The sequence below is a fragment of the Colobus angolensis genome, unplaced genomic scaffold (assembly GCF_000951035.1).
Source record: "Colobus angolensis palliatus isolate OR3802 unplaced genomic scaffold, Cang.pa_1.0 Scaffold3, whole genome shotgun sequence".
NCBI classification, from domain to species: Eukaryota; Metazoa; Chordata; class Mammalia; order Primates; family Cercopithecidae; genus Colobus; species Colobus angolensis.
In genome coordinates this window covers 27681122-27702692 of record NW_012116265.1, presented here as the reverse complement: position 1 = coordinate 27702692, position 21571 = coordinate 27681122, and the positions used below count along the sequence as shown (strand labels likewise).

At 35.7% G+C, this 21571-nt stretch overlaps 1 protein-coding gene across 7 annotated transcripts in view; it reads left to right on the top strand.

The window, feature by feature from the left end:
• Nucleotides 1-21571, top strand: part of GPHN (gephyrin) — a 734237-nt gene that overhangs the window by 268447 nt on the left and 444219 nt on the right. For all 7 annotated transcript variants that reach the window (XM_011949716.1, XM_011949712.1, XM_011949717.1 and 4 more), the window contains exon 3: nt 17118-17175. In XM_011949716.1, the coding sequence (XP_011805106.1) occupies nt 17118-17175 (58 nt within the window). The remainder of the gene's footprint in view (nt 1-17117; nt 17176-21571) is intronic.

Below are 21571 nucleotides of genomic sequence, written 5' to 3'. Positions count from 1 at the left end.
ATTATGTAATGGCCTTCTTTGTCTCTTTTGATCTTTGTTGGTTTAAAGTCTATTTTATCAGAGACTAGGATTGCAACCCCTGCCTTTTTTTGTTTCCAGTTTTTTGGTAGATCTTCCTCCATCCCTTTATTTTGAGCCTGTGTGTGTCTCTGCATGTGAGATGGGTCTCCTGAATACAGCCAACTGATGGGTCTAGGCTCTATCCAATTTGCCAGTCTGTGTCTTTTCATTGGACCATTTAGTCCATTTACATTTAAGGTTAACATTGTTATGTGTGAATTTGATCCTGTCATTATGATATTAGCTGATTATTTTGCTTGTTAGTTGATGCAGTTTCTTCCTAGCTTCGATGGTCTTTACATTTTGGCATGTTTTTGCAATGACTGGTACCAGTTGTTCCTTTTCATGTTTAGTGCTTCCTTCAGGATCTCTTGTAGGGCAGGCCTGGTGGTGACAAAATCTCTCAGCATTTGCTTGTCTGTAAAGGATTTTATTTCTTCTTCACTTATGAAACTTAGTTTGGCTGGATATGAAATTCTGGGTAGAAAAATCTTTAAGAATGTTGAATATTGGCCCCCACTCTCTTCTGGCTTGTAGAGTTTGTGCCGAGAGATCTGCTCTTAGTCTGATGTGCTTCCCCTTGTGGGTAACCCGATGTTTCTCTCTAGTTGCCCTTAATTAACATTTTTTCCTTCATTTCAGCCTTAGTGAGTCTGACAATTATATGTCTTGGAGTTGCTCTTCTTGAGGAGTATCTTTGTGGCAATCTCTGTATTTCCTGAATTGGAATATTGACGTGCCTTGTTAGGTTGGGGAAGTGCTCCTGGATAATACCCTGCAGAGTGGTTTCCAACTTGGTTCCATTCTCCCTGTCACTTTCAGGCACACCGATCAGACGTAGATTTGGTCTTTTGACATAATCCCATATTTCTTGGAGGCTTTGTTCATTTCTTTTTACTCTTTTTTCTCTACACTTCTCTTCTCGCTTCATTTCATTCATTTGATCTTCAATCACTGATACTCTTCCAGTTGATCGAGTTGGTTACTGAAGCTTGTGCATTTGTCACATAGTTCTTGTGTCATGATTTTCATCTCTATCAGTTTGTTTATGGACTTCTCTGCATTGGTTGTTCTAGTTATCCATTCTTCCATTCTTTTTTTCAAGGTTTTTAGTTTCTTTGCGCTGGGTACGTAGTTCCTCGTTTAGCTGTGAGAAGTTTGATCGACTGAAGCCTTCTTCTCTCAACTTGTCAAAGTGTTTCTCTGTCCAGCTGGATTCCGTTGCTAGCGATGAGCTGCATTCCTTTGGAGGGGGAGATGCACTCTGATTTTTTTAATATCGAGCTTTTCTGCACTGCTTTTCCCCCATCTTTGTGGTTTTATGTACCTTGGTCTTTGATGATGGTGATGTACTGATGGGGTTTTGGTGTGCGTGTCCTTTCTGTTTGTTAGTTTTCCTTGTAACTGTTAGGACCCTCAGCTGCAGGTCTGTTGGGGTTTGCTTGAGGTCCACTCCAGACGCTGTTTGCCAGGGTATCAGCAGTGAAGCCTGCACAAGATAGAATATTGCTGAACAGCAAGTGTTGCTGTCAGATTCTTGCTCTGGAAGCTTTGTCTCAGAGGTGTAGCCAGCTGTGGGAGGTGTGAGGAGTTAGTCTGCACCTAGTGGGGGATGTCTCCCAGGTAGGCTACTCAGGGGTCAGGGACCCATTTGAGCAGGCAGTCTGTCCGTTTTCAGATCTCAACCTCCATGCTCGGAGAACCACTGCTCTCTTCAAAGTATTAGACAGGGATATTTACATCTGCAGAGGTTTCTGCTGCTTTTTGTTTAGCTATGCCCTGTGCCCAGAGGTGGAGTCTAGAGAGGCGGGCAGGTCTCCTTGAGCTGCGGTGGGCTCCACCCAGTTCGAGCTTCCAGGCAACTTTGTTTACCTACTTAAGCCTCAGCAATGGTGGGCGCCCTTCCCTGAGCTGCAAGATCTAACTCCCTGCAGTTAGATCTCAGACTGCTGTGCTAGCAATGAGGGAAGCTCCATGAGCATGGGACCCTCCGAGCCAGGCACGGGATATAATCTCCTGGTGTGCCTTTTGCTAAGACCCTTGGTAAAACGCAGTATTAGGGTGGGAGTGACCCAGTTTTCCAGGTGTTGTGTGTCACGCTTTCCCTTGGCTAGGAAAAGGAATTCCCTTTCCCCTTTGCTTCCCGGGTGAGGTGATGCCTTGCCCTGCTTGGGCTCTGGCTCATTGGGCTGCAACCACTGTCCTGCACCCACTGTCCTGCACCCACTGTCCTGCACCCACTGTCCTGCACCCACTGTCCAACATTCCCCAGTGAGATGAACCCGGTACATCAGTTGGAAATGCTGGGAGCTGGAGGCTGGAGCTGTTGCTATTTGGCCATCTTGGGCGCCCCACCCCACCCCCACCAGGTTTTTTTTTAATCACTTTACTGATCAGGAAACTGATGCAAGAGGAATTATGAAAACTTGCCTAAACTTACACAAAAATAAGTGCCAGGTCAGGGCTGAGATTCTGAAAAAGGTAAACTGACTCCAGATTCTATGCTTTTAACTTTCACACAGTATTCTGAGATAAATCCAGAGAAGTGGTGCAAACTTGAAACAGGTCTAAAAAATTAAGCACAGAATAGATTGAGACCTTTAAAACGCTGAAGGAAAAATATAGACAGTAACTTCTGTAGCTATATAGCATCAAGAAAAATCAATCCATCACTTTTATAGAAATAATAGTACAAGTTTAAAATATAAAGATAATATAATTACTTATTGTACATTGGTATCCTAAGTTTAAAATATAATGAAAATTAAAGAATTACTTGACTTTTTAAAAGCTTTTTTCTTTTGCCCTCCTGTGAGGACAGTCATTATTATTTAAAAAAATAAGATAATCATGTTTAATAGTTGAGCATGTATGCACTTAGGTGCTTTAAATGAGTTAAAAAATACTGTCAACCTGAACTACTATATATCCAGATAGTGAAAAAATAGAAAAATGAAAAATAACATGTGATGTCAGAACCACTGTTAATCTTTTAGAAATCTGTTGGTTATCCTTGAGAGAAAAAGAACAGAGGGGTGAACCTTGATTGACCACCTCCCATTCTTTCTGATGTGAGAGGGTATGTCAAGTCAAAAAAGAACAGGTACTGACAATTTGCACAGAAAAGCGAACAGTTATCCACTGCTGATGGTAGTGTAAATTAATTTGCCCAGTTTGGAAAGCAGTGTGGCAATTTTTGAAAGAAAACAGAATTACCATTTGACCCAGCAATCCCATTATTGGATATATAACCAAAGGAATATAAATTCTTCTGCCATAAACACACATGTATATGTATGTTCATTTCAGTACTTTTCACAATAACAAAGACATGGAATCAACCTAAATGCCCATCAGTGGTAGACTGGATAAAGGAATGAGAGCATGTCTTTTGCAGCAGCCATTAGAGCCAGAGGGTTAAGTGAACTAATGCAGGAACAGAAAACCATATGCCATATGTTCTCACTTATAAGTGGAAAACATGGAGCACACATGGATACAAAGACGGGAGCAACAGACAGTGGGGCTACTTGAGGGTAGAGGGTGGGAGGAGGGAGTGGAAAGAAAATCTACCTTTTGGGTACTCTGCGTATTACCTGGGTGACAAAGTAATCAGTACACCAAACTCCCATGACACACAATTTACCTATATGACAAACCTGCACATGTACTCCTGAAACAGAAAAGAAAGGAATGACTGAATGTACACTGAATGATGGAAAAGCTGTATAATTTATTATCTACATACATGTATCTATTTAGAATGAAATATATATCTAGATAATTAACTTCAGCTGGTACATACTAGTTCTTCATTTCAATCTTTCTCATTCAGGAATTGATTAAATAGAGACTCCATTTCCACCTGTGGTGCAGTAGCTTCTATGAAAACTAGCTAGAATAGATAAAACAATTGTTTAAAGGAATTGGAGAACAACCATTTTAAGCAGTACTTAAGGGATAATGGTTCTTGAGAGAACAGAATAGAAGCACTGGAAGTTAACTCCACATTTACCCTATCTTTTTCCCAGAAAGCATTTTTTCAGTTCCTAGTATGGAAGACTGGAGTCCACGTGGAAAATGACAGTCTTTCTGTCATTAGCCAAGTTTAGCCAACTCTTAAGATGCATATCTATATGTACAAGTTGAAATTCCAGGAAGTTCATCAATAAACAGAATTTGAGTGTCTGAACAAGTTAGCAGAGATTTCAGCAGCTGCATGCAACTGAGAAAAAAGGCTGAATTTTAAGCCCTGCCAAGGCAGAAGGGCCTTGGTAAACTTAGTTGGAACACTAGAAGGACTACACTTTAGGAGTGAAGGCAAAATACTGAAATAAAAGAGAAAAACTACAATTTTAGATACTTACTAGTTACTCATTGCATTAAGACATGTCAAATGAAACTCTAGACTCAGAAAAACAGAGTAAATGAACAGACAGTTCATTAGAAAACAGCCATATTGAAATGCCCACAGAAAAATGAAAGGTAAAACCATAGGAACCTAACATACCTATGGCACATGGTAAAAATGACTGACATTTGTGCAATATTCCCAAAAGGAGTATGGATAGACAGAATGATATAGAAACAATATTTGAAAAAATACTGATTGAGAATTTTGTAAAATTGAAGACATCAAAGCAAAAATTTAGGAAGCAAGATAAATTTTATATGCACATGTGTTTGTATATGTATATATACACACACTTATGTGCAAACACACACAAAGCAAGGCATACTATCATCAAGCTACTGCAAAACAAAGAAAACATTTCATTAATCTTGCCACTGCTTCCAGTCTTTTTAGAGCAGAGATTTTAGCAAGTATAGTTTTCTTTCCTAAGTCCATTATTTCCCCCCATTAAAAAGTAAAAAATAAAAAAACAAAACAAACAAAAAAAAACTTAGCATCCCTGTTGATGGCTTTCAATATAGTTAGCTTCTCCACTTCCTTGGTCCTAATCCTCTCCTCAAATTCCACCTTTGTCTTTATAAGTACAGTGACTTCATATAAGCTTTTAATTTTTCAAACTATGTGTTCAAAAAGAAAAGTAATATGAAAGAAAAGATTTATTTATAATCTTTCAAGATGCCTATTATGCATTTCTACTCGTCTTATTCACTCTCTGTAGTAAGTGTATAAGACTAAAGACTTGAATCTATAATTCCCTTAGTTAGTCCCCTCAGACTTCTAATGGGAAGAAGCTCCCTAGGACTTGTAAGGAAGGACAATGGGCTGTCCTTCCCCTGAATTTCTTTAATTTTTAAATTGCTAGTCGCTAGCCCTTTATATATTTCCCTCGTACTTTTTCAGTTTCTAATCCAGGCTGCCAAGGATTACTAGAGAGAGTATCATCCTTTCTATTTGTTCTATTGCAGACTCACTTTTTGAACAGAGAAAAAAAAAAAGAAAAGAGGGAAAATAAAGTGAAAATAGTGAAAAATTCTGGGATTGAGCCTAGAGAAGTAGAAAGTGTTTTATCAGTAACTTCTGTCTTCTTAGTAAGACAGAGGGCAAATTTATCTGATATAGGTATGTGTTATAAGCTTGGGGGGAATATGGAAATTTGGAATTGCTATCAGAATACATAGAGTAATTGCTTTCAGAATAAACAGAATAGTTGCTACTCATGCCAGAAGATGTGTGAGCCAACTTCAGAGATAGTCAGAAGAGTTGTCAATTATCAATCATATTCAAACCACAGTTAAATAGCATATATTTATAATAAATTATATCACTGATTCTCAGCAACATATAACAATGTTTGTATGTAGTGGGTGCTCAAAGGATTATTGAATAATTGCAATTATCAATAGTGTGTGTGGGACTGACTAAACAGACTAAAGAAGAGAATACTTGCACATATCAGGAAAAGATCTAATAGTCATAATGAATAGTGTTTTACAAATTGCCAATAAAAGTTTAAAAAATATAAATAAGAGTACACAAATGAAAACTATTCATAAATATATGAATCTATTTGAGGAATTTGGAGTTAACTCAGAGGAAAACTACAAAAATATACAAAGATTTAGAAAATCAAATTTATGAGAAAGATTAAAGTAACTGGGAATTTTTAAGTTACTAAAGGTAAAACTGAGTAATGATCTAACCAACTAGTATACAGAGTTGGTATATATGGAGAGGAGTGTGGGCATCTGTTTGGTATATACATGCAAGACAGAGCAAAATAACATCAATATAAATTGCAAAATGAAGGATTTTAAAAATTATATCCTAATGGAAAAAAAGTATATAGCATGAGAAATTAGAATAGATTACTAGAAAATTATAAAGAAGATAATCTCTCTTCTAAGTTACTGAAAACTAGAATTGATTTTTAAAAATTTTATTTTGTACCTACTTTATTCTAAATACTAGGCCACGTTTTGGAACACAGAAATGAGTAGCTGACACTATTCCTGACTTTTCAATATTCTGTAGGAAAAGAGCTATATGAGCAGTGAGTTTGAAAGCGGGACTTTTTATAATGATAAAAGGATCAATCCATTAGGGATACATGACAATTACAAACATACATGTACCCAAAAACAGAGTTTCAAAATATATTAAGCAAAACCTGGCAGAATTAAAGGGACAAACAGACAATTGAACAATAATAGTTGGGGGCTTCAGTACCCCACTTTCAATAATGGATAGAACAACTGTGCAGAAGAACAAGACATTATAGTCCAGAGTTATACAGTACAACCATAGAAATAGGTACACAATAAAGGTAGAATATAAGAGTTTATTTCTAAGCATTCATGGGTGAAGGATTCATTAAGGGAATAGAAGATGAACGTCTGAAACAACTCCTCAAGGTAATTGACTAGTCATCTAGATTTTAAAAGATATATAATATACAAGTGTGTGTATATATATATATATTTGTCTGCTAGGATCATTAGAGAAGAGCATTTTAGACAGTGTGTAGAAAAATGTGGATATGTGTAAAAGTTTGCATCTTTGCTCAGCTATTTGTGACTTTGAATTGTTGAAACTTTAGTAAGTATACTGAAGTGGAATAAGGGACGATTGTAATACTGGGACATGAGGCTAAAGAGGTGTGATTCTGTCTCAAGACAGTGAAGCATATAGATAATGCTAGAGTACTTACAATAATTACCGATCATCTATGAAATATAACAAATGTTAATTCTAATTATTCTTTCACTTCTTAAAGTGTGTGTTAGTCAGGATCTCATCTGGTATAGTTTTAAAAAATATTTTTAAATATTTGATCCTGTGTAGCGTTTTTAAAAATTTTGTTACCTTTTTTAACTTTTATTTTATGTTCAAGGGTACATGTGCATGTTTGTCGTATAGGTAAACTCATGTCTTAGGGGTTTGTTGTGCAGATTATGTAGTCACCCAGGTATTAATCTAGTACCCATTAGTTATTTTTCCTGATCCTCTCCCTTCTCCCGTGCTCCACCCTCCAATAGACCCTGGTGTGTGTTGTTCCCCTGTATGTGTTCATGTGTTCTCATCATTTAGCTCCTGCTTATAAATTAGAACATGTGGTATTTTCTGTTCTTGCATTAGTTCACTTAGGATAGTGGCCTCCAGCTGCATCCAAGTCCCTGCAAAGGACATTATCTTGTTCTTTTTTTGTGGCTGCGTAGTATTTCATGGTGTATATGTATATGCACGTTTTCTTTAGTCTACCATTGATGAGCATTTAGGTTGATTCCATGTCTTTGCTATTGTGGATAGTGCTGTGATGAACATATACATTGCATGTGTCTTTGTGATATAACGATTTATATTTCTTTGGGTATATACCCAGTAGTGGGATTGCTAGATCAAATGAGAGTTCTGTTTCAACTCTTCGAGGAATTGCCACACTGCTTTCCGCAATGCTTGAATTAGTTTATACTCCCACCAACAGTGTATAAGTGTTCCTTTTTCTCTGAAACCTCTCCAGCATCTGTTATTTTTTGATCGAGAACATCCTGGCTACCACGGTGAAACCTCGTCTCTACAACAAATAAAAAAATTAGCCAGGCATGCTGGTGGGCGTCTGTATTCCCAGATACTCAGGATGCTGAGGCAGGAGAATGGCGTGAACCCGGGAGGTGGATCTTGCAGTGAGCCGAGATCGCACCACTGCACTCAGGACTGGGTGACAAAGCGAGACTCCGTCTCAAAAAAATAAATAAATAAAAATAAATTTAAAATAAATAAATAAGTAACTCAGTCAAAAAGTACTGTGAGAAAGAAATAATTGCTGAATTATTAAAATAAATCAATAACAGACATATCATTGAATTAGATATTCTCCATTTCTTGATTTTATAATTTTATTATTTGTTTTCTTAATATTGCATATTTTAAAATAAACCAGTGATAAACCATATTGCTAGGATATATAATTTCTTATAACAATGTTAGATTTTAAAAATTAGAACTGGAAGCTAGGGCTTTATGTTCTACCACGGGACTTTAAGCATAGAAAGCACTACAAATAATCATTTATAGAATTAATTGATTGTACGTGTATGTTAAGTAAGGCTAGACGTTTTGGCTTTATATTTAATAGAAACATGTTAATGAGGTTGAAATCCTTGGCATCATTCAGACAACAGGATCTTCCTGGGGGAAAAATATAAGATAATGTTAGTGATTCTTAGTTAAAATGATTTCTGGCAGGAATTAAGCCAAATACAGTGATATTTTTAGAACATTCTGTTCTAAGCAAGACTAATTCATTAAACTTTAATGTGTAAATCAATATTTTGGCTTCTTATGGAAATCACTAAACACATGCTTGCTTCTTCAGTCAAAGTGAAAGCTTTAAGAGTAAAACACTGCCCAAAAAAAGACATCTGTGAATTATTTTATAAAAGAAATCAATGTATATCATGTGGTATATGACAAAAATTTAGGATGATTATTAAACATACTGCTTTTAGGCAAAGGATTTGCTGAAATCTTGGTGAAAATTCTCATGTTTAACTCCTTTGGCATGATTCATTAATACACCAAACATTTGTTAATTTGCCAAGCTTTGAGTACGCACTATATGCCAGAAATGCAAAGGTAACTAAAATATTATATGTACCTTTATAATCTAATGGAGGATGTAGATCTCTAAGGAAATATTACAATAATGGGACAAACACTGTAATTTAGATATGAGTGAGGCACTATTCAATCAGCAGAGAAAGTGCTTATCTCTGCTTCTAGAGCTCAGATAAGTCTTCTGAAAGTTTTATTGAATCCTCAAAGATGGTTAGGAGTTTGTGGGCTGGAGAAGAACATTCAGGACAAAGGTAATATGAAGACATATGTTTAAGAAATGGATACATTTATGAAACTACTAATTGATCATTGCTAGAACATAGAAGGACTGTGAAATAATGAGACAAGAGATGGAACCAGGAATGAGGTTTATAAGGGAAATTTAACTTGTTAAGGTATTATGCATTACTTAAAGGTGTGGCATGTTGAAAAATTATATTTTACAAGGATTAGACTTGAACATCTGTGATGAGGATATTATTAAAATGTGTTTCCAGATAAGTGACTTAGTCACTAATTGCTGTAGGAACTGAGAAAAAAGAATGCATCCAATATTTCCATATTTTTGACATGATTAATTATTTACCATAAAAAATTGGGATAAACTAGAAGAAAAGCAGATTTCAATGGGGGCAGAAAATGAAAATATTTCTGAGCTACCCTGAATTACCTTTAAATATTACTTTTTGTTTTTGTTTTTGTTTTTTTTGAGACAGAGTCTTGCTCTGTCACCAGGCTAGAGGGCAGTGGCGCAATCTCAACTCATTGCAACTTCCGCCGCCTGGGTTCAAGCGATTCCCCTGCCTCAGCTTCCCAAGTAGCTGGGATTACAGGCACATGTCACTACATCTGGCTAATTTTTTTGTATTTTAGTAGAGACAGAGTTTCACCATGTTGGCCAAGATGGTCTCTGTCCTGGGTTCAAGCGATTCCCCTGCCTCAGCTTCCCAAGTAGCTGGGATTACAGGCACATGTCACTACATCCGGCTAATTTTTTTGTATTTTAGTAGAGACAGAGTTTCACCATGTTGGCCAAGATGGTCTCTGTCTCCTGACCTTGTGATCTTCCCACCTTGGCCTCCCAAAACTCTGGGATTACAGGTGTGAGCCACCGTGCCCAACCAACATTACTATTCTTAAATGAACATGGACCAAGCATTTTTTCTGGAATAGTTTCTTAATGGCAGTAATCACTATCTACATATTTATTAATTTTAATTATAATGATATGTCATTCAGAAAAGTAGTAAAATTGAAAATATATTAAAGGAACTTATATTAAGGTAATAAATGTATTATGACATTTAATAGAGTAAGGAGAGCCACATGTATTCATGTTTTATTTTGCAATTGCTGATAATACACAAAAGAAGGCATAGAACATTCTGCAGGATAAATGGTAATATTAGCCCCCCCACACACACACAAAAAAAAACCTCTCAATACATTTAAAAAGATTGAAATCTTACAAAGTATAGTCTCTGACCACAAAAGAATAAATCTAAAACTCAACCAAAACAAAAAAAAGGAATTAGAAATTAGAAAATTTACAATATGGAGAAATTAAACTCTTAAATAACCAGTGGTTTAAAGAAGAAATCACAAGTATAATTCAAAAATACCTTGAGGCAAATGAAAACAAAAACACAACATGTGAGAACTTATGGAATGTGGTGAAAGCAGTGCTCAGGGGAAAATTACATTAAAAAGGTAGAAGCATCTTAAATTACCTTAACCTTATACCTTGATGAACTAGAAAAAGAAGAGAAAACAAACCCAAACTAGCAGATGGAGCTATGTAGGAGCAGGGATGTTGTATGATATTGAAGTTAAGTTAGTATCAACTCAAACTACATTGTTATAAATTTACAGTGTTAAATATATTTCTTCCCCATGATAATCACAAAGAAAATATCCAAAAGATATAGACAAAAGGAAATTAAAAGGGAGTCAAAATGATTCACTAGAAGAAAACATAAAAGAAAATAGCTAAACACATTAGAAGGCCATAATGAAACAAAAGAGGGCAATAAAGATTCGAGTTGAAATAATCAAAAAACAAGGAGTAACAAATCAAAACTTGTTTCTTTGAAAATATCACTAGCCAGGCACTGTGGCTCATGCCTGTAACCCCAGCACTTTGGGAGGCCAAGGTTGGTGGATCACCTGAGGTCAGGAGTTCGAGACCAACCTGGCCAGCATGGTGACCCTGTCTCCACTAAAACTGCAAAAATTAGCCAGGCATGGTGGCAGGCATCTGTAATCCCAGCTATTCGGGAGGCTGAGGTAGGAGAATCTCTTGAACCTAGGAGGCGGTGGTTACAGTGCTGACATCGTACCACTGCCCTCCACCCTGGGCAACAGAGCGAGACTCCTCTCAGAAAAAAAGAAAAGAAAAGAAAAGATCATCAAAATTGACAAACTGTTAGCCAGGTTGACTTAGGGAAAAATTGAGAAGATCAAACACTAAAATCAGAAATTAAAGTGGGAACATTACTACTGACCTTACAGAAATAAAAAGGATTATAAGAGAATACTGTGTACAATTGTATGCCAACAAATTAGATAATTTAGATGAAATGGACAAATTCTTAGAAACCAATGAATTACCCAAAAGAATTAACACCAGTCTGTCCTAAACTCTTCTGAAACATATAAGAGGAGAGAATGCTTTCTTATTCTGTGAGGCCAGCATTACTTTGCTACCAAAGCCAGATTAACACATCACAAGAAAGGAAAATTACATATCAGTATCCCTTGTGAATATAGATGCGAAAACACTAGCAAACGGAATGCAAGAGCATATTAAAAGGATTATATACTATGACCAATTAGGAATATACCAGGAATGCAAGAGTGGTTCAACATAAGAAGATCAATTACTGTAATATACTATGTTAATAGAATGAATGAAAACAAAAAACATGATCATCTTATTTGACAAAAAACTTAACAAAAATCCAACAACACACTTCTATGGTAAAAACATGCAGAACACCAAGAAAAGAAGGGAATTTCCTTAACATAGTAAGTAGGCATCTATAAAAAGCCCACAGCTAACATCATTATACTCAGTGATGAGAAAAAGGTTTTCTCCTTATATCGGGAACAAGGCAGATATTCCTGTTTTCACTGCTGAAATAGCAGTTCCTATTTCCTGAACTGCTGTTCACCATTGTACTGCAGGTTCTAGTCAGAACAGGCAGACAAAGAAAAAAAGGCATCTACATTGAAAAGGAAGAAGTAAAACTATGTTCACAGATAACATGCTGCTACATATAACACGTTTTTTATCACAAGAAAGCTACTAGAGCCAATAAATGAGTTCAGCAAAGTTGCAGGATACAAGCTGAGTACACAAAAATCGTTTGTGTTTCTATATGCCAGCAATAAATCCAAACTGGAAATAAAAACTATTCCATTTAAAATAGCATCTGAAAATCCTTTGAAATAAGTTTAACCAAGGAGATGAAAGACATTGAAAATTACAAAATATTGCTGAAGGAAATTAAAGAAGACCTAAATAAGTGGAAAAGTATCTCATGTTTATGGAATGAAAGAGTTAATTTTTTTGTTTGTTTTTTGAGATGGAGTCTCGCTCTGTTGCCCAGGGTGGAGTGCAGTGGCGCCATCTTGGCTCACTGCAAGTTCCGCCTCCCGGGTTCATGCCATTCTCCTGCCTCAGCCTCCCGAGTAGCTGGGACTACAGGCACCCGCCACCACGCCCAGCTAATTTTTTGTATTTTTAGTAGAGACAGAGTTTTCACCGTGTTAGCCAGGATGGTCTCTATCTCCTGACCTCGTGGTCTGTCCGCCTCGACCTCCCAAAGTGCTGGGATTACAGGCATGAGCCACTATGCCTGACCAAGTTAATATTTTTAAAATGTCAGTACTACCCAAAGTTATCTACAGACTCAATATAATTCCTATCAATATTCTAGTAGTCATTTCTTTTTCAGAAATGGAAAAGCCAAACCTAAAATTTCTATGAGGTCCCTAAAATTTCAAGGGGTCCCAAGTAGTCAAGACAGTTTTGAAAAAGGAAAATATTGGCAGACTCACACCTCCCAACTTCAGAACTTACTACAAAGCTTAGAGTAATCAAGACAGCGTGGTATTGACATAAAGACCTATAGACCAATGGAATACAACTGAAGATATAGAAATGAACCCATGCATCTGTGGCCAGTTGAATTTTGACAAGGGTGCCAAGTCAAAGCTTGACCATAGCTTTAAGAAAGGAAATTTCCTCGACAACCAGATTTTAACATAGAAAATAAATAACTTGAAACCATACCTCACACCATATAGAAAAATGAACTCTAAATGGATTAATGACCTAAATACAAGAGCTAAAACCATAAAACTCTTTGAAGAAAACAGGGATAAATCTTTATTGCCTTGGGTTTGGCAGTGGATTTGTATATATGACACCAATAACATGAGCAACAAAAGAAAAAAATAGATGAAGTAGACTTCGTCAGAATTTAAGTTTTGTGCATCAAACAACATTATCAAGAAAGTGAAAAGACAACCTATAGAATGGGAGAAATATTTTAAAATCATGTATCTGATAAGGGTTTAAAATTCAAAATATGTAAAGAACTCGAACAACTCAACAACTACAAAAAAAAAAAATTTAAATGGGTAGAGGACTTGAATTTCTCCAAAGATAACACAAATGGCCAGTAAAAGATAAAAGGATCCTCAGCATCACTAGTCATTAGAGAAATGCAAATTCAAGCCACAATGAGAGGCTACTTCACACCCACTAGGATGGCCATTAAAAAATAATGAAAATAACAACTTTGACAAGGATGTGGAAATTGGACCCTCATATATTGCTCATAGGAATATATAATACAGCCACTGTGAAAAACAACTTGGTGGTTTCTCAGAAAGCTAGACATAGAATGACGAAGCAATTCTACCTCCTAGGTATATTCCCCAAAAAATTAAAAAGAGGGACTCAAACAGACAGTTATATGCCCGTGTTCATCATAACATCATTCACAATAGCCAAAAGATGGAAATAATCCAAGCATCCATTAACAGCTGAATGGATAAATAAAATGTAGTATGCATATGTAACGAAGTATTATTCAGCCATAAAAGGGAATAAAGTTCTGCTACATGTTACAACATGAAATAATTTTGAAAACATTATGCTTAATGATATAAGCCAGACACAATAGGACAAATGTTGTATGATTCCACTTACGTGACATGTCTAGAACAGGCAAATTCGCAGAAACAGAAAGTAGATTAGAGGTTACCAGGAGCTGGGGTAAGAGGTAAACGAAGAATTACTGCTTAATGTTTACAGTTTCTGTTTTGAGTGATGCAAACGTTTTGGAAATAGTAATGATATACAATACTGTGAATGTATTTAATGCCACTGAACTGCACACTTTAAAATGGTCAAAATGCAGCCAGACGTGATGGCTCCTGCCTGTAATCCCAGCACTTTGGAAGGCCAAGGCAGGTGGGTCTCGAGGTCAGGAGATGAGACCATCTTGGCCAACATGGTGAAACCTCATCTCTACTAAAAATATAAAAATTAGTCAGGTGTGGTGGCATGTGCCTGTAGTCCCAGCTACTCAGGAGACTGAGGCAGGAGAATTACTTGAACCCAGAAGGCGGAGGTTGCAGTGAGCTGAGATCGCACCACTGCACTCCACCCTGGGCAACAGAGCAAGACTCTGTCTCAAAATATATATATATATATAGATATATATATTTTTTTACGTGTAGTATTTCAACTATTACTACCACTATCACTGCCAATGTAATACTATTTTTATATATTGACCAGAGTAAAATAGAACTATATTTTACACCAGAGTGAATTCTTTCTTCAACAATGAGAAGGACAGTGTAATGTAATAGAAAGAACATGAAAATTGGAGTGAGTTATTATCTAGGCCTCAGTGCAGTAACTGTGCAATACTGATAGCATATTAAACTATCTGTGTTTAATGAAGTCATGAAAAAATAGAAATGTCATTTTCAGAAATCAGTTCAAAGGTAAAAACTACTAGTTGGTAAAGTTATCCTTATTTTAGTTATCGTCAGGTAATGGAAAGAAATGATGGGCTGAAGTAGGTTTATTAGTGAACAGGTGTTTTTAATAATGTATATGTCTCACTTGTTTCTATTAGTTTTTTTCTAGATTTTTTCTATATTCTGGGATTTTTTTCTGGTTTTTACCTCAGTTTTCATCTTCTTTCTCATTTCTATGTTCAGCATAATATGGAATTTTTCCAAGTTTCCTCCATTTATTTAGCCACTTGATCATATACCTATCTATGATCTTGTTTGTTACATTACTGCTATACCTCATATGAAGTGAATTAAGTTAAAATTCATTCGTGTTTCCACCATTTAATTATGATATTTTAAGTGTAAGAAATAATTCTCAAATCAATATCTGGATATGCACTTCGGGAGGCTGAGGCAGGGGCAGGAGATCAAGACCATCCTGGCCAACATGGTGAAACCCTGTCTCTACTAAAAATACAAAAATTAGCTGATGTGGTGGCACGTGCCTGTAATCCCGGCTACTCGGGAGGCTGAGGCAGGAGAATCGCTTGAACCTGGGAGGCGGGGTTGCAGTGAGCCAAGATCATGCCGCTGCACTCCAGCCTGGTGACGTAAGATTTGAACACCAGTTTCTTTAGTAAGAATAAATGGTAATAAATATTAAAGAGTTTTAATGCATATTTAATACAAATCATTTGGTTGGATTTTTTTTTAATGGAAACCAGAATGGTATTTATTATTTTACATTTGGGAGAGGAGATATCCTAAAGGGTCCAGAATACATAAGTCTCTTACATATGATACTCCTTTTTTTGTTACTGAGGTGCTTAGAAGCTTAGATAAGTAATCAGAAAGTTCCTTGGTAAGCACTGAATTAAAACAAAGGCAGTTAGGTAATTTGGAATGTATTAGCCTAGAGTACCTGATAGAGATGTAATGGGGACCACAACCCTGTATGTAATTTTAAAGTTTCTAAGTAGCCGCATTTTAAAAAGTGAAAAGAAACAGATGAAATTAACCTTAATAATATATTTAACCCAATATGTCTAAAATGTTATTTTAACATGTAATCAATATATTAAAATTATTCTCTTTTTCATACTAAGTATTCAAAATCTGGTGTATAGTTTACACTTTTGTACATCTCAACTCATTCATTTGCTAGTTCCTTCAGTTACTTAAGAAAAATTACTGAATGTTCCTTTCTCAATTTCCCCATTTTTATAATAGAGATAATTGCAAGGATTAAATTAGATAATATATGATACATACCTAGCACATGATCTTATATGAAGCTTAGTTGCTTTCTAAAAAATATTTCAAACAGGTGAATATGACATATAATGGCATCACTGTCTTTACGGATTAAATTATCTGTAACTCCCAAATTCTCATCTCTTCCCCTTGGACAGTGCTGGGCACACACATCTCTCTGACTCCCAGTTCAAATTACTTGAAAAAAGGAGCAAAATCAATGTTCGTTCACCAGTTGTAGCACATGTACCACACACACTAATGCAAGATGTTAATTACAAGGGAAACAAAGTCATGGAGAAGGGAGGGCGGGAATATGTAAATGCTCTTCTGCTCTATTTTTCTATAAACCTAAAGCTACTATAAAAAGTAAAAAGCTATGATTTCTTTCTTAAAAAAGTCAAACATGTTTGCTGTCCGTTCCTGATGCATGTTAGCTGTGACAGAATACAGCAGTAAAAGTGACAGTTTCAGCATTATTAAAGTCATCAATAAGAGGTGTTTAGTTATGGGTAAAAATAAACAATATTTTCTCTTTCGGTAGTCATTCATTATCTACCTCTTTTAAACTAATACATGGAAAATGTATGCACAAAATGTTTGTTTTTCCTCCATGGTTGTTGGGGTGAATACTGGGAATTATTGGTAGCATTCTGATGGTAATGGCAGAAATCTTTTATACTTTTAAAACACTATTGCTGGTTTTGAGAATATTTTCTTCTCCTAATTTCAGGTTGGGTGGGACTATATCAGCATACAAGATAGTACCAGACGAAATAGAAGAAATCAAGGTATAGTATGGCGTTTTTCACCTCTACAAAGACTTAGCATCTTGGTGAGGGGTGGGGAAGAATGGCTTTTTCTTTATGCCATTGATCTTTGGCTATGTTAGAATATTATTTAATTCTAAGTTATCATAGTTGAATTAAAAATTTATATGTATCAGATAATCACCATCAGACTTATCTGCTATTTGCAATGAATTTGTGACTAAAATATTAGGAGAATCATAAAGGAACCCTTTCCTGTGCAGTTCATTAAAAATCTACATATGAAAACACTGTATATAAGCATTGGTTTGTATAATGGATTATCTTTTTATCTTGTTGCAATTTCTTTTCCCTATAAGCCTTCACAACTTTTAAATAATATCTGTCTTTTAGTACATATTTTTCTGGGTTCCTTTGAAAACACAGTATGCCAATTTCAATTGAAAGTTTACATTACAGTAATGAAAAATTAACTTACTCTTTAAAAATTAGAGCATTATGACATTCTTCTGTCTGTAACATTTTACTAAGTCTTAGGGAATATTAATCTCCTAACATAATATATTGTTTTTTTCAAAAGCAAGATTGAATAATTGGATAGTAATAATGAAGGTAAACAATACTGGTTAAATGTTAACAATGACATGTAAAGATCTCAACAAATCATTAAGCTTGATTTGATTAAACTTTTCATTATCAAGTTCAATAAATTCAAATCTTTCAGTAAATTCAAATTCAATTCAAAATAATTATTCTATGACTCAAGGGGCTTTTTTTTTTTTTTTTTTTTGAGACAGACTCTCGCTCTGTCATCCAGGCTGCAGTGCAGTGGCATGATCTCAGCTCACTGCAAACTCCAACCTCCCGGGTTCAAGTGATTATCCTGCCTCAGCCTCCCAAGTAGCTTGGATTATAGGCACGTGCCACCACACCCGGCTAATATTTTTTTTTTAATTTTATTTTAGTAGAGACAGGTTTTCGCCAAGTTGGCCAGGATTGTCTTGAACCCCTGACCTCAGGTGATCCACCCACCTCGGCCTATCAAAGTGCTGGGATTAAGGCGTGAGCCACTGCACCTGGCCTCAAGGGACATTTTTAAAAAGAAAAAAATCTTGTAATTTGTTTGCATTATTTTTAAATGGAGTAAGCCCATTGATCCATTATATGATACACTATTAGCTTCAATATGCCAAGTGTTCTAATGTATGATCAACATCAGAAATTAATGTGGTAATTAATATTCTAGCTTTAAAAAATTTTTCAAGAAATTTATTCCAACTTTGTGTGAACTCATAAAATATTTTAGCTAGGAGGAACTTTAGGTCTAATCCAGGTCTCTCATTTTTCATATGAGGGAATTGAAATGAATAAAGATTTTTTTGACATTCAGTAATGACTTCTAAAAATATCATCAAGTTTGTTAAAGGGTTGGAAAAGCATGAGGATATTACTTCTTGAAATACATTATATAATGACTCAAAAATTGAACTCTAGAAACTTTAAGCAATTAATAAATATATAAATAATTAAGGTACATTTATGTAAAGAATATTGAATTGAAATTACATATTATAAAGGCACCCTCTCTGATAATACAATTAAAATATGTGTTAACTGATGAAGGTAAACCAAGAGTTTTATGGAAATACATAGGAGGGACACCTGGACATTGGAAAAAGTAAATCAGCAAAGTCTTTCCAAGAGGTAACCCCCAGGACATTGGAGTTTTATACAGAAGCATAAACATGAAATAATAGGATACCAGATTATAGGGTATAAATAAAGACTGGTAAGATAAAGGGCTGGAAGCAGGCCTTTATCCCATGTTAAGAAGTTTGGTTTTGATCCTGAAAATTATGGGATTCCTTTATGTGATTTTTAAGGAAGAAGGTAACATAATCATTTTGGTACTTTTTTAAAGCCTTACTATGATGAGTGAGAAAAATGATTTCAGCAGAGAAGAGGTTTTACCTAGATGGAAGGAGACCAGGTTGCAGGAATGTAGGCACAAAATGATTAGAACCTGAACTTAAGCTTTGACAGTGAGGCTAGAGAAGAAAATAAGATTTGAAAAATATTATTTAAGAAAGTAGAATCAACAATACTTGATAATTTATTGGATGTTTAGGGGAAAATGGAAAGATTGACTCAGATTTCTGGCTTGGGAAATTGAGTAGATGGTGTTGCTGTTAACTTAAGAAGGATGTTTTGGAGACAGAATATTATTAATAGGAAAAAGGATGTTTTGGACTTACTGAGTTTGAGGTCCCTCTCAGATTACCAAATATCCAATAAGTCATTGGATAAATCAGCCTGGAACTCAGAAGAGAAATACAATCTAGTAATTGATATTAAGGTTTGTCCTCATACAAGAGAGTTAATTGAGGCCATGCTAGTCAGTGAATGGAATCTCACAGAAAAGTTATATGAGGTATTAAAATTGGGCTGAAGATGCAGCCTTAAGGAAGACTTACCCTAAAGGCAGAGTATTAATATATTCTTTAATTAGTTTAATTAATTAACAGGAATGTTGCCTATTTTTAAATAGTGATTTTTTTTCCTAAAGGAATCAGTTTTTTTCATTGTGCATGCTTGTTTTATTTTAGAGTTATAAGAGTTATCCCTCAGGAGATTCCTTTAAAAAAAAAAGCCGGATTCATGGATGATAGGTAACATAATTTTTCCATCGATTACTGGTATTATATCTAAAATAACTTCAGAGAGTTTGAGGCTTGAGGCATAAAAAAAAAATGAAGAATTCATCTTGCTTTCAGAGTACTCAAAGAAAAACTGTTCTAAAACATTTCACCAATATTTGATGGCACATTAGCATTTTCAGCTAAAATCAGTTATAATCATTTTTGTTTTGACAGAAAGGAATGTGAAGCATACGGATGTAATGTTCATTCAGTTGTGTAGTATCTGAGTAATCTTAAATTGTCTAAACAGAACAATTGAGTTTGAATTTGATACACTATAGTATATACCATGTATAAAATAAATATGCATATGTATTTCTGCTATTAAAATAATATGACTGATTAAACATAAATCACATTTTGGCAGATGTGGGAATCTTTCACAATTTTTTAGCACCAGAAATTATCTAGTTCATAAATTTTTTTAATTAAACATATATTTATTGATTGTAGTAAATCACTTCAAAACAGTGAATGGATTCTTAGCCCTTAGCCATATAAAGAGTGAATAAATTCCTGGCCCAATCAGAAGTCCCTTTTTCACCCTAGATGTAACCACTATTCTGATTTTTTTTTTTTTTTTGATATGGAGTCTCTGTCAACCGGGCTTGAGTGCAGTGGTGTAATCTCAGTGCACTGCAACCTCTGCCTCCCAGGTTCAAGCAATTCTCCTGCCTCAGCTTCCCGAGTAGCTGGAACTACAGGTATGCACCACCACACCCAGCTAATTTTTGTATTTTTAGTAGAGACAGGGTTTCACTATGTTGGCCAGGCTGGTCTCGAACCTCCTGACCTCAAGTGATCCACGCATCTCGGCCTCCCAAAGTGCTGGGATTACAGGCGTGAGCCACTGCGCCTGGCCTACATTATGATTTTTATCATTATCAATTCCTTGCTTTTGTTCCGTTTTACCACCTGTATACACATCCCTAACATTACAATTTATGTTTGCTGTCTTTGAACTTCGTATGAATTGAATCATATTGTATGCAGTTTTTTTGTGCCTTGCTTTTTTATCCCTTTTTGTAGGATTCATTCATGTTATTGACTGTAACTAACGTCTTTGTTTACTTGTAAAATACACCATGTACCACAGATCACTGAGACATCCTACTGTTGAATATTTAGCTTGTTTCCATTTGTGACAATTAGGAAAAGTGATGCTATAAACATTATTGTAAGAGCATCCTGGTACTCATGTATAAGTTTCTCTGAAGTGTATACTGAAGAGTGGAATTCCTGGGTATTAAGAAACATGTATCTTCAACTTTCCTGAATGAAATCTCACTTTTTTAAAGTAGTTATGCCAATTTACACTACCATCTTGAATGCATTTATTTTAAATAGCTATATTTAAATATTCTTTTTTTTTTTTTTTTTTTGAGATGGAGTCTCACTCTGTCGCCGGGGCTGGAGTGCAGTGGCCGGATCTCAGTTCACTACAAGCTCCGCCTCCCGGGTTTACCGCCATTCTCCTGCCTCAGCCTCCCGAGTAGCTGGGACTACAGGTGCCCGCCACCATGCCTGGCTAATGTTTTTGTATTTTTAGTAGAGACGGGGTTTCACAGTGTTAGCCAGGATGGTCTCGATCTCCTGACCTCGTGATCCGCCCGTCTCGGCCTCCCAAAGTGCTGGGATTACAGGCTTGAGCCACCGCGCCCGGCCTTAAATATTCTTTAATCTATCTGCAACATATATTAGTATAGATTTGATTTATA